Source organism: Drosophila melanogaster, chromosome 2R (assembly GCF_000001215.4).
Source record: "Drosophila melanogaster chromosome 2R".
In the NCBI taxonomy this organism is placed as follows: Eukaryota; Metazoa; Arthropoda; class Insecta; order Diptera; family Drosophilidae; genus Drosophila; species Drosophila melanogaster.
The window spans coordinates 14,345,554-14,357,798 of record NT_033778.4 but is presented as its reverse complement, the minus strand read 5'-3'; the positions used below and the strand labels follow the sequence as shown (position 1 = coordinate 14,357,798).

The window sequence follows — 12,245 nt, the reverse complement described above, 5'->3', positions numbered from 1 at the left end:
TATTTAATAAATGCTCCACCGAATGAAATGAATATTACAATATGCCATATAAAAATACAACATTAAATGATATTAAAACTGGTTTCTTTATTTCAATATAATTAAATGTCTCAGCCCTTCTAGACGTTATGTATAATAATTTCAAGTGGCTACAATCAGACTTAAAATCTAACTGGATTTACTTTCTACTAATAATATCCCAATCAGAAGTCAGATGTTGTGTGATTACATCTTGTTACATTTTTGATGATATTTAAATAAATTATGCTACATCATTAGTCATTGTGTCAAAGTAATTTTAATTTTATACAGTTGCAGTTTCGAGGTCGGACGGAACGGTCTGAAATTAACTAACAATATCTCGTGTATTTTGTGTGTGCTTTCGAAAAAAGTTTGTTTGAAAAATGTGTTAAGAAAGTGGCGCCGCCGAAATACCGATATCGCCAAGTATCCAATTATCGACGTGCCGTGGGTCCCGATTGTCTAACATAAATAAAGCCTGCTGATATCGAAGTACAACAGCCCGATAGGTGGAAGCAAATATCGATGACAGTCTTTATTTATATATTTCCTAATCAATATACCTGATATCAACAACTGATGCACAAAACACACCGTCTCACCACCGACAGCCAGTACATGGAGGTCGAAGGCTTGCTGCAGGTAAGTGGATGCACTGCGTCCGCAGATAAATGAATAGGTTTAATCCAGTGGCTGCTGCAACGCCCTTTCTTTTCGCCCCGTCGCACCACACACGACACCACTTTGCTCTTCGCTCTCCACTCGCCGCTCGCCACACTCCACCCACTCGAAAAACCTGGCCAAAAACCACGCACACACATGCACAGGCCATGGACATGCCCACCAGCCACGACCCGGAGGCGGAACTGGAACCGGAGTCCACGTCGCTGTGCCGCCTGAGCCGCTACAACGTGACCAACCTGTACGACGGGCCGGCGGGCGGGGGTTCCTCATTGAGCTCGGGCCGCCAGCGTTGCTACACAATGCCGCATGTGCCACCGCCAGCGCCGCCCTCCACGCCCACTCTGCTGACCAGCGGGTGCGGCGGCAGCAGCAACTCCGTATCCGTCTCCATCTCGCCCACCTGCTCCGCTGGAAGCCATCCCTTGGATAGCCAAAGTTTGAGCCAGAGCCCCTTGAACCACTTCATCTACGTAAAGAATGGCAAGAACCTGCGTCGCGAATCGCGCTGCGTCGACTCGGAGCTGTCAAAGTTATTCAACGTGGTGTCCATCACAAACCGGCTGACGGCTATTAAGAACCGCAGCAATTCCATTTCGAATTCCAGTGGAATACTCAATGCCTCGCGCACCATATCGAAGTTAAACGGGGCGACGGCCACCAAGATCTTTAAGATTCATCGGGATCCGAAGGAATTTCTGCGCGAAACGGACGAGGATTCCGTGTCTGCGCCGGAGTACGACGAGGAGGAGGAGGACACGCGCTTCCGTTTCTTTCGGCGTGCGCGCTTCTCGAGGAGGTACAGTACCGCACGATCCGGCCGGAAATTTGCGCGAAAGTTCGCCCGATTTGAGCATCATGAGCGCATGGAAACCATCGTGGATAGTTTCGATGCAGCAATGAGCTTCAATGATGCAGACACCTGAGAGGCGGAGGCCACGACGAGGACGACGACGACAGCAACAGTTGAGAATGAGGCATGGCAGATGGTCGGCCAACCAATGTGATGAATGTGAATTTCAACTAAATTATTTTAATTACTACAAACTACTATTATTACGATTATTATTACCGATTACCGAACTGTTCTCTCCATACGTTTAGTTTCCTTCTACGCCGATTGCCGTGGCCTTCGAGATCCCAGCACCACTCCTGCATTTGATCGGGTTTGGTGGCGGATCGCGGACGCAGCGCATGGCACGCATTTAGTTTAAAGCCTAGTTTTACGCCTACGCCTCTGGGGCGGAGCAGGTGCAGCCGACCACCGAATGGTTGATAGCTCCACGAACAGAACGATTCCAATAAATGCACAAAACGTGTTGTATTCGAGAAGAGAGATTACTCGACGTTGGTTTCATTTATGGTGTGATGTGATTAGTGATTTTTTTTACTCCAACCTTAACGATTATTTACATAACGAATACACATTGTATGTTTTCTTTATTAACGTTGTATATGGACATGTATAAGGTTATTTCGGTTATTAGTCACTGTCAGGCTCGTTTTCTCGTTCAAATGGATGGGTATGATAGGTTTTAAACTGGAGAGAACCTTGCAGTTCAAAATCTACATAAGCTATACCATGAAAATAAGAAGAGGGGCCTTTGTACAACAACTTTAACCAACTCTAGACACTTAGGGAGCAATGCAGTCTCTCAGACTTAACAGTGAAATAAGCTGGAGTCGCAAGTCTATTGGGGTCTTTAATAACGGGATCTTAACACTATGTAGTTCCGAGAACTCCTTTTTGTTTGCTTTTGAAGCAAATCAATAACAATTAACTAACATCTAGAAGTTCTTAAAATACATTTCGAGTAAATTTCCGGATCTAATCACGTTTTGAGAAGAAATACGCCATTAGGTTATCCTCTAGCTGCTGCGGATCGGTAACTGGCATTCGACAAGCTCGCTCGTGACAAATGTAAACCGTAGTTTTACCGCCCACCATCTTAAACTTTGTCTGCAAGCGCTGATTGGAGGCTTCCTCTGGATTCGAGGGATCCACATGCACTATGATCATGCTTGGAATAAAGAACTTGCGACAAATTTCCACAAATCGTTGGGTGTCTGGCGAATCCGGTCCCACCACTGCCACAAGATCCAGCCCGTTCTCGTGCATCAGCAGGGCGGACAACATCTCTGGCAGAGCGTGTCCGAAGGGCGATACGTCTGCAAAGAAATTCAGTAGTTTCCCGGCCTTCTGGAGATAGGCATTTTCGTCATAATAGTGGGCCAGTAGGACAAGATTGTGGGCGGATACACTGTTTCCACAAGGTTCGGCTCCATCGTGGTCTTAACAAAATTTCGGGAAATCAGATATTGTTGGAGAGTGTACTTAAAAGCTATCCCACTCACCTTCCTTGAGTCGCACAATAACATTGGGTGCATCCTGTTGCGAGAAGAAATACGCTCCGTTTCGCTCGTCCCAGAAAAGCTTGTCCTGGGTGTCCTGCAACGCCTTTGCCCAATGCAATACATCTACGTCGAGTGTAGCTTTGTAGTAGTCCAGCAAGCCCTTGATGAGGAACGCATAGTCATCAAGGAACCCATCGATTTGCGATCTGCAACGGGCAATTTGTAAAATATTAAAAAATTTTATAGAGTAATTTAAAACTCACGCATTCTTCTCCAGGGTTTCATCACCCACGGCCACACCATAGCACGAACGGATGAGCAGCTTCTGTTCCGGATCATACATTTCCTTGCGAAGGAAATCAAGAAGTTCCTTTGCTGTCTGCATATACTGCTCCCTGTTGGCGGAATAGCAATTGCCTAGCTTGCAGAGTCCCGACAACACCAGACCGTTCCATGCGCATATAATCTTTGTGTCCAGATGCGGACGCGGTCGCTTATCCCGGATAACGTGCAATATATCATTGGTTGTGGCCAGCAGCTTCTTAAATCGATCCTCCTCCAACTTAAAGTTAGCGCAGGTGTCCTCCTCTGATCCTCGTACGATTAGAATGTTCTTGCCAGTGAGATGACCATGGGGATCGCTGTAGGCTGGAACATTACCCGGTGGCTTAAGACCGTAGTGGTAAGCATATATTTCAAAAGCCCGCTCGGGCGTAATGTCGTCAAAACGCTGCGCCTGATCCTTGAATGCAGCTTGAATTTCGTCCCAGGTCCAAGCGTAGAATGCTCCCTCTACCTTTACTTTATCTTCGTGGGTAGGCAGGGAGTCCGCGTCCTCACCAGCATAGAATCCCCCTAAAGGATGACGTAGGTCCTTAATCAAGTACTTGTGGATTTTATCTGCATAGCGCAAATATATTTCGTCCCTGGTCACCTTGTAGGCATTGGCAAAGGCCATCATTAGTTGACCCTGATCATAGAGCATCTTCTCAAAGTGGACGTTGTGCCAATCCTGAGTGGTGGCGTAGCGAGCAAAGCCGCCAAAAATGTGGTCATGTATACCACCCTTTCCAATTTGAGTCAGTGTTTCAATCACCATGTCCAGAACATCCGGATCCTTGGTGACGAGATAGCCGTGGAAAAGAAAGTTGAGACGTGGCACCTCCGGAAACTTGGGCTCTGAGCCAAATCCTCCATGGGTCTGATCGAATCGCTGCCTATGAACGTTGATGGCTTCGCTCAGCTTTTCAATAGCACTTCCCGCTCCAAATGCCGCTTCTGGCACAGCCGAAGCGTCCTGGTTCTTCTGTAAAGCAGAGAGCAATGAAGATCCGGTTGCAAGAAGGGACTCCTTGTCGGTTTCCCACTTCCTAGCAATGGATTTAAGAACAGTGTTAAATGAGGGCATTCCATAGCGGGATTTGGGTGGGAAGTAAGTTCCCGCCACTAGTGGAGCCAAAGTGGGTGTTAACCACACACTCATCGGCCAACCACCACTGCCCTTGGACATCAGTAGGAACTGCATGTATATCTTATCGATGTCCGGTCGCTCTTCCCGATCCACCTTGATGTTTACAAAGTTTTCGTTCATAATCGCAGCCGTTTCCGGGTTCTCAAACGATTCGTGCTCCATTACATGGCACCAGTGACAGGTGGAGTAGCCCACTGACAAGAAGATGATTTTGTTCTCGCTGCGGGCCTTCTCGAAAGCCTCCTCGCCCCACGGGTACCTGTAACAACGGGTCAAATGGCAATTTAAAATAGTCGATATATATTTAGATTACGACCACATAACAAGTTTATATAATAACCAAGAGACGCGACTTATCAGTAAGTAATTTAAAATGTAAATCAAAAGTAACCCAACCAGTTATAAACAAGCCTATATTATTGTTTTCATTACCATTCCCCAAGTGTTTGTGCTGTTTATCAACCTTATCTCTTATCACACGTGATTTAAGACGGAATAACACCCACGCACTTCGAATTCTCAGTTCTTTGCTACTCACCAGTCCACTGGATTGTAGGCATGCTGCAAGAGATATGGCGACTTCGAGGCAACCAAGCGATTGCCCTGCTTGGCGGGTTCCTCTTTGGACACTTCCTTGGATGCTTCTCCTCCGGTGGCCATTGTGCGGAATTTCTGGCTGCGTTGCGCGCACAAAAATGATATCAAAACAGGTGGTTGATAGGACGCACAAGACTTACTTGCTCACAGGGCGACTACGACAACTGTTGTGTAGGAGTCGTAGGTTCCGACGGAACGATTCGGATTCGGATTGCGATGTATCTGCTTGGAGTTTCAAGGTCGTTTGCAGGGAGCTTCGTATCCTGGGGAGGAGCGGCCTGACCCTGAACATAGCAAACGAATCGGGATTCTCGGGGCTTGCGCTGTGCTTTCACTCGACCTCGTCCAATGCCAACAAAAGTGCAACGTGTGCAATCGACGCGAATTGACCAATGTTTTTAATATTGTTTAGCTTATCGGCATAGGGCTGGCACCGAATGCGATGTTATTCGATACCATCGGATGGTCAATTTCCAGCGAAACCGATTTTTCAGAGCACTTATCGATTGTTTTGAATTTAAACTAACTGTTGTGAACTTATTTTTTACTTAAAAAAATTCCGATTTCAAACTAATATTTCAAGGGTTTATTTTTGAGACTTGATTTCGGAGTAAGCAAAACATCTTTTATACATTTATTTTATGCGTTTGACCTCATATCAACATTAAAATTAATACAAATTTCCAGCTTTTGGTGAATATGACAGAAAAGTATAACTATTTTTAAATTTATTACCACATTGAGTTTATGATGTAAAAGCAAGAAAGTCGTCGTGGGAATCACGATAAAGAGTACTGAAGACAAGAGTTTTGTAGCCTACTTTCAGGCTGTTCCCCCAATAATCAGCTCAATTCAAAATGTGCAGCTTAATATTTTTCATACTTTTATTAATGCATACGGTATATCTTTGCTTTGATAATTATGTAGAAAATGCTTACACCTATGCGGCCGATATATAGAATAATTAACCTACTAGCTAGTTGAAAATCACAAATGAACATACAATATTTATACATTATAGTGTGGGTGTGGTAATTAAGCACATCGTTTTAAACTAATACACATTGCGGACTAAACTGGCCGATCCTGCGGGCTCTCTCGATCGGCTCTCAACTTTGAGTTGACAGCAGGGAGAATCGAATCGGCCCAGTTGCCCATTAGCTGTTGGCCAGGCTAACAATCGCTTTGGACTAGCGCATCGCTGAGGGAGCTAAGCTGCTCCTCGCTGCCCTTGATCCTTACGGCCAGGTCGCGTGCATCGGCGATCAGCTTGGCCTTCATGTTGATGAAGTAGTCGTAGTCGGCGCACATGTCCGCGCTGAGGTTCTTGGCCAGTAATCCGGCGATGCTGACTCCACGTCGTTCTATGTCCGATTTGAGACGCTGCGCCTCCTCCATCTGCTCGTACAGCAGATCCCGCTTTGATTCCAGCGCGCCCTAAGTGGTATAATTAGTAAAATTAGTAAATTATGTCCTTTAGGTATGTAATTCTTGAGAAAACCCACCCTTTCCTGCTGGCGCGTTTCCAGGCTGCTTTCGGTTTGGGCCAAACGCTCGGAAAGCGACAGAAGTAAACTGGTTATGTTGCCCACGGCGTCGACATGGGTACGGAACTTGGAGGCTTCGCTGGGTCGAACCTTCTCCGCTAGCTTGGCGAATAGATCCTGGCCCAGTCTGTCATTGGCCGAGCACTCCTCGCTGATCGTCTGCTGCTCGCGTTTCAGGGAGACAATTTTTTGGTTCAAATGCTTGATGAGCTCATCCTGAAAGGAAAAGGTTTGGGTTAAGAAATGCAAAATAAATTACTATCTCTGTGGCATACACACCATCTTTTGCTTGATTAAATTCGTCGGCTCCTCGCTCGGCTCTGCCAGCTGCAGCTCCACACTGACCACTCGGATCTCGGCAGACGACGTGATGGACTTCATTCGCATCAACGTAGAGGTGCCAACATCGCGCTTGGCCAAGCGCAGTGGCACATCCGGATTGTACAGATTGCTAACGTATTGCGAGGTGGGCTTGCAGATCTTTGGTGTGAGGATGTCGGCGATCTTGTCACCAGGCGGTAGGAGCTTAACCAGCTCCCGGCTCATCTGCTCGTAGTCCAGCTCGATGGGCTGGCGCTGTCGCGGCTGCAGAGTCGTTCTAGTCTGGTGCTCCTCGCGTGCCGCTTCGAGGTCCGTGTCCCTGTCCTCCAGCTCGTCCGTTTGGCAGGCCATATCCGTTGTGCTCGGCTTGGGATTCACCATTAGGACCAATTCGCTGCGCTGCATCAGCTGCAGTTCCTCGATCTCTGGCTGCTTGTCGTGCACATCGTTCTCCTCCTGCTCCTCCTCCTCCTCCGGTTCTAGTGGCGGTGGCGGACTGGGCGGCAGTGGTGGTGTCATTAGTGGTTCGTTAGCGAAACTGGCAGTGGGACTGGTTATCAGTGGAGTGGTGTAACCACCTAGTAGACTCGCATCACACAGGTGCGCCGACATCAGCACCGACTGTAGTTGGGTGATCTTTTCGATGTTCTCCCTCAGGGATTCCTGGCGGTTCATCGCGGGCTTGGGCGGTGTTGTCAACGGATTTGTGTTCAGGGTGGTGCTAATCACCTCGGCGCGAAAGATGTGCGCCTCAGGCTTAGGAATCGGTGTCGCTATAGGATTGATTGTGCACTCCAAGGAACTGGTGCTCAGACTGCAGTCCGAGTGCGAGGAAGCCGGCGAGAGGCGTGGCGGTGTGGGCGTCGGTGTTGGCGTCGGCGTGGGCGTGGCAGTGGGCAGCACCTCCTCCAGCGTCGTCTCTAGGTCATGGGCGGCCTGCTTGAGATCCACGTGGGACTGGGACATTGTCGGCATAGTCACCGCACTAGTGTGCTTCACATCGTACGACTGAGATCTCGTATATTGTTGCGGGGTCACGGGCTTCGAACTTTTGCCGTAACCTTGACCCAGCACAGGAGTTGAATACCGCTGGCCGCCCCCATAGTAGGGGGGCGGGGCAACCGTCGGGGAATTCCCAGTCAGATTGTTGTTGGAGCCATAGCGCAGGGTCACATTCGCATCGCCGTTCGGCGATCCTGGCTGCAACTTTGGCTGCTGGTGGAGCTTAACGCCCAGCGGCAGGACATCCGGCAGATTGTTGGGCAGCTTTCCTGTGACCCCATAGCTGGGCTTCGTGTGGGCCACCAAGTCCTCGTTGGAGGTCAGGGTGAGCTTGTATATGCCATGGTCGGGATCAGTGTTGTTCAACTTCTCCAGACTCTGACGCGGCAAGTATGAGGCCTTGGAATTCGATCTGTAAGGATAAGAGAGCAAAGGAGTTGTTAGTTAACATGGAATAGATCATAATCATAATCACTTAACATGTAATGCTATGTCGTAATATATCTTTTTATGAAATTGCCATTTGAGATCAATGTATTATTTAAATCAGACTACAGTTCTTTGGTTAGTGGGCTTTGTACCCATACCTAGTTATCTAAAGGCGATTTAGGAGTGCCCTCCTGGCCAAAAATGCCAGCTACCCTGGGTCATCCACGGGGTCATCGGCAGTAACCGCCACGACTTGAGGACAAAAGCCAAAAGCACCGAAAATATTGCCCGAATCGCACGTCTCATTAATGCAAATGGGCGGCCATAATCTGGACAGATGCTAATTGAGTCCTCGGCAGGCGGAGGAGCAGGCGGAGCAGTTGCCATCGAAAGCCGATGCAATCTGGATCCCAAAGCACCCGCATATATTGTAAATTATTGTAATATGATGGCGAAAGCGACGAGCGATGGATGAAATTATTCTGTGCACGACGCGCGGAGACGACAGTTCGTCGGGTGTTAAGCTAAAAAGCTGATTTCCAAGACACAGGGCACAATAAGGCGGAATAAAAACGAAAGTGAAATGTTTACAGTGCAATTATAAAGAGTTTTATGTTTCAGTTTTTGAGTTTTGTGAAAAGCAAAAGTCAGAGTCGTTTTAGTGTGCAAGGCGTATGACGAAGCTACGTCCGCTTCCCCTTGACAAACTTTCAAAAGTGCTAAACTAATTTGTTATGTTTTTGTGTACCAATCATCTCGGCTCTTAAGTTGTAAAAGCCCCCCCCCCCCTACTTGTTTCTTTTTGCTTGGTATTTCGAATTTTGGCTCATATCGTTCGGCTTGGCCACCCCCAGGTTGCCAAAAATCTTTATTGTTTCTGCATTATATACATACGTATGTATATATGTATGTATTCCCCCCACATGATATGTAACCATACGTATTTCAATGGGGCTTTGCATCCGAAGAAAGCCGTCGAAGAAATGTTGTCGCATTTGCATAAATTAAGAGCAGAGTGAAGAGCAGGGCTTACATCACATGCTAGCTAGACAAAACAGCTGTTGGACGTATGTATGTAGTATCTTTGCCCAGTTAGCATTTGCATAAGCCACAGTCTTTTGTCTAGATCCCCGCTCACCCGCTTCCCCTTTCTTCGCTTTCTTCGGAGAGCGGGAGATGGAACGAGATGGCTGAATGCTGCCATTTCGCTTTTCTTAATCACTTCCGCTGGCCTGTTGCGTAAGGCTCTCTTTTCTACTGCCAATTTGGCTAAGACAAAGGCAAGAAGCTATTGCATTAGCATAGCATTTGCATATCAGGCCGATGACATCACATGAGCTAATTGAAAGCAGTTCCAACGTAAACCCAGAACATACAGATTGCTTGCACCTACAGAAGAGCTAGATAATAAAAGGGCGGCCTATCTCTTGGAAACCATCTTGTAATCTTGTGCCAACAGCCTAGATAAGAACTTGGTTAACCGACCCTTGTAATCTCCCAGAATTCCTCTGCAAACCATCGGACTTACCAGACATAAGCTCATTAAACATACACACCCTCGATGGGGCGAATGTAACAGCTTTATTATGATTCACTTCACAGATCGAAAATAACTCTGGTTTTTTTGTTAGATATTTTGCCCGCTAATATTGTATAATTCCCAATAATACGCGCGGCGGGCCGAAAGACAATGACAAAAGAAAGGGTCAATAGAAATGCTTCGGACACTGGGCTAAATACATTTCCATACAATTAACGCATATTTTATTTGTATACATTTGGCTATCTTTCCCTCTATTTGGCATTATTAAGCCGAGCGGGGCGTTCCATTTGGTTATGTGATGCAAATTATGAAAAATTTGATAAATTGCCTGGCCTTGCATAACTGTCGGCAATGTCGACAATGAAACTCTTCGTCTCTAGGGCTAAAAACAAATCGGATATGTATATAGATATATATATACAATATATATATACTTCGGATTGGTTAGCCGCCACCCGCCTGGAATGGGATAATTGGTGGGTTCAGTGGCTTTTGGGTGGTGTTGCCGATCCAGGTCTTGGTCAGTGGCCTTTTGCGTTGCGCATTGCGTATGCAACTGCAGCAGCGGCAACTGCAGCACTGGATGTTGCTGCTGCAACTGTTGCACTATAATTTTTGATCGGCAATATAACGAGCTGTTTGCCGCTGCTGCTGCTGCTGGCTGGCTAGCTGTTTGGCTGACTAGTTTTCGTTGATAGTAAAAGTATTTTATTTAAATATGCCGACAACGACAACGCTGGCGACGCATGGAAATCACGTTTTTAACATCTCGTCTCCACATTGAAGCGAACCGAAAAAAGGCGAACAAATGTTGCTGCTGCTGTTGCTGCTGCTGCTGCTGCAGCGCTTGTTGTTGAAAACATAAACATCTCACAAGCCTGGCCGAAACCGAAACCAGAAAACGGGTTTGTCGGCACCGCATCGCACACATTTTCACTTGCCGCAAAATGACGTCAAGTCAACATACAAAATACAATATAAGAAGACCAAAAACAGAAAAAAAAAGTAAAACAAAACAGATGGCCATCAGCGCAGTTAGCTTTCTTTGGGGAGAGGTCAGCACTGCGGCCAGAACAAATTGCCTGTGTTTTTTTTTTCACCGGTTTTCAGCCAGAGACAGCCACGCATCATCGTTCATCAAAGTATGCCATGAATTTCTCTCGGAAAACTCCGGGAAAAACAATGCAACAGACGCAGCAGCAGCAGCAGCAACAGCGAAGAAAAGAAAAGAAAAGTTCTCTTTCACTGAAAAATCTTAGCTAAGTGGTCACCTTTGTCTGGGAATGGTTAGGAAAAAGACTAACTTCTAACCTTCTGGCGGAGAATCCCGCAAGTGCCGCCTCAGATTTCCCCGCGCAACCTAAATCCGAATCGAAAACTTTTCCTCTCGAGCAATTTGTGCCTGTTCATCTGTTCATCTGCCTCGTGATCGGACTCCAATTGTGTGCCTCTCCGCTTGGTTTCTTGTTTTCTTTTCTAATGCCGCAGCTACTGTTGCTGCTTTTTCTGTTGCTGCTGTTGCTGCTGCTGCTGCTGCTACTGTACCATAATTATGATCCATTAATTCTGGCAGCAACGCCAACAATGATGGCTTGTGCAATATTTTTAATGTAAAATCGATTTAATGGCGCTTTTCGCTCGCGGCCCTCAAGCACCAAAAATAGATAGCTTGGGAAATGCAACAGCAGCAGTGGCAGCAGCAACAGCAACAGATGCCTCCTGCTCTTGGCCCAACCCCATTGAAAGTGTCGAAAGTGGCCGGCCTGTCCCATTGAATCCGATGAAACGGGGTAATTAACTTGTGAGCTAAACGGCCGCAGCTCATCATAATTACAGCTAAAAAGATGCCTCCAACCAGGGGGCAGAACACGGCAGCAACATCTGCAACACAGCAGCAACACGAACACGGCAGCAACATTAGTTGCAACTGGCAACGAACCGGCAGCTGGGGAAACATGTGTGCGCACTGGACTACGACAGTAACAAGCTTGTAAATAATTCAGGCCCCACCTCCCGCACTTTAAATGGTTACTTTGGATATTCGCCAAGTTGCGTTTGCATAAACAAATTATTCAGTCAAGTGCGGGCCTTTTGTCTGCTGGATGTTGATGATGGGGGAAGTGGCAGTGCAGAGGAAGTGGCAGATTGAATGGTGCACAACGAGAAAAGGTTGCCATGAAGTCTATAGTTTAAGAAATAGATTATTAGAAGTCAAAAGGGTTCCGTAGCATAGACCTTAGCTGTACTCTTTGTAGGATGATTATACAATATATGAAAA

General features: G+C 46.8%; 3 protein-coding genes across 6 annotated transcripts in view; 1 reads left to right on the top strand and 2 right to left on the bottom strand.

Moving 5' to 3' along the window:
- The first annotated feature begins 517 nt into the window (after positions 1-517).
- Positions 518-2,030, top strand: CG8617 (uncharacterized protein). The gene is made up of 2 exons (NM_137110.4): positions 518-663; positions 849-2,030. Exons 1-2 carry the CDS (start codon positions 601-603, stop codon positions 1,626-1,628), a joined length of 843 nt encoding a protein of 280 aa, NP_610954.1. The 5' UTR covers positions 518-600; the 3' UTR covers positions 1,629-2,030.
- Positions 2,031-2,124: 94 nt separating this feature from the next.
- Positions 2,125-5,568, bottom strand: CG8613 (uncharacterized protein). Its single transcript, NM_137109.3, has 5 exons — positions 5,266-5,568; positions 5,067-5,204; positions 3,321-4,787; positions 3,058-3,263; positions 2,125-2,994 (listed from the first exon to the last, which is right to left on the bottom strand). The coding sequence occupies exons 1-5, from the start codon at positions 5,415-5,417 to the stop codon at positions 2,531-2,533; spliced, it is 2,427 nt and encodes an 808-aa protein (NP_610953.1). The 5' UTR covers positions 5,418-5,568; the 3' UTR covers positions 2,125-2,530.
- A 428-nt stretch (positions 5,569-5,996) lies between these two features.
- The window catches only part of Shrm (Shroom), a 43,661-nt gene continuing 37,412 nt past the window's right edge, over positions 5,997-12,245 (bottom strand). For all 4 annotated transcript variants that reach the window (NM_001299488.1, NM_001103837.2, NM_166047.2 and 1 more), the window contains 3 exons: positions 6,952-8,407; positions 6,631-6,888; positions 5,997-6,562 (listed from right to left, as the gene is read on the bottom strand). In NM_001299488.1, coding sequence (NP_001286417.1) covers positions 6,299-6,562; positions 6,631-6,888; positions 6,952-8,407 — 1,978 coding nt within the window. In that variant the 3' untranslated portion in view covers positions 5,997-6,298. The remainder of the gene's footprint in view (positions 6,563-6,630; positions 6,889-6,951; positions 8,408-12,245) is intronic.

What these genes read in the sequence shown, in the direction of transcription:
- CG8617 (NM_137110.4), top strand. Translation starts at nt 601, where the DNA reads ATGCACAAAACACACCGTCTCACCACCGACAGCCAGTACATGGAGGTC. An exon ending in AGGTCGAAGGCTTGCTGCAG is followed by an intron (nt 664 to 848) that starts GTAAGTGGATGC and finishes ACACATGCACAG; the next exon opens with GCCATGGACATGCCCACCAG.
- CG8613 (NM_137109.3), bottom strand. Translation starts at nt 5,417, where the DNA reads ATGTTCAGGGTCAGGCCGCTCCTCCCCAGGATACGAAGCTCCCTGCAA. An exon ending in GAAACCCTGGAGAAGAATGC is followed by an intron (nt 3,264 to 3,320) that starts GTGAGTTTTAAA and finishes TGCCCGTTGCAG; the next exon opens with ATCGCAAATCGATGGGTTCC. An exon ending in TATTGTGCGACTCAAGGAAG is followed by an intron (nt 2,995 to 3,057) that starts GTGAGTGGGATA and finishes AATTTTGTTAAG; the next exon opens with ACCACGATGGAGCCGAACCT.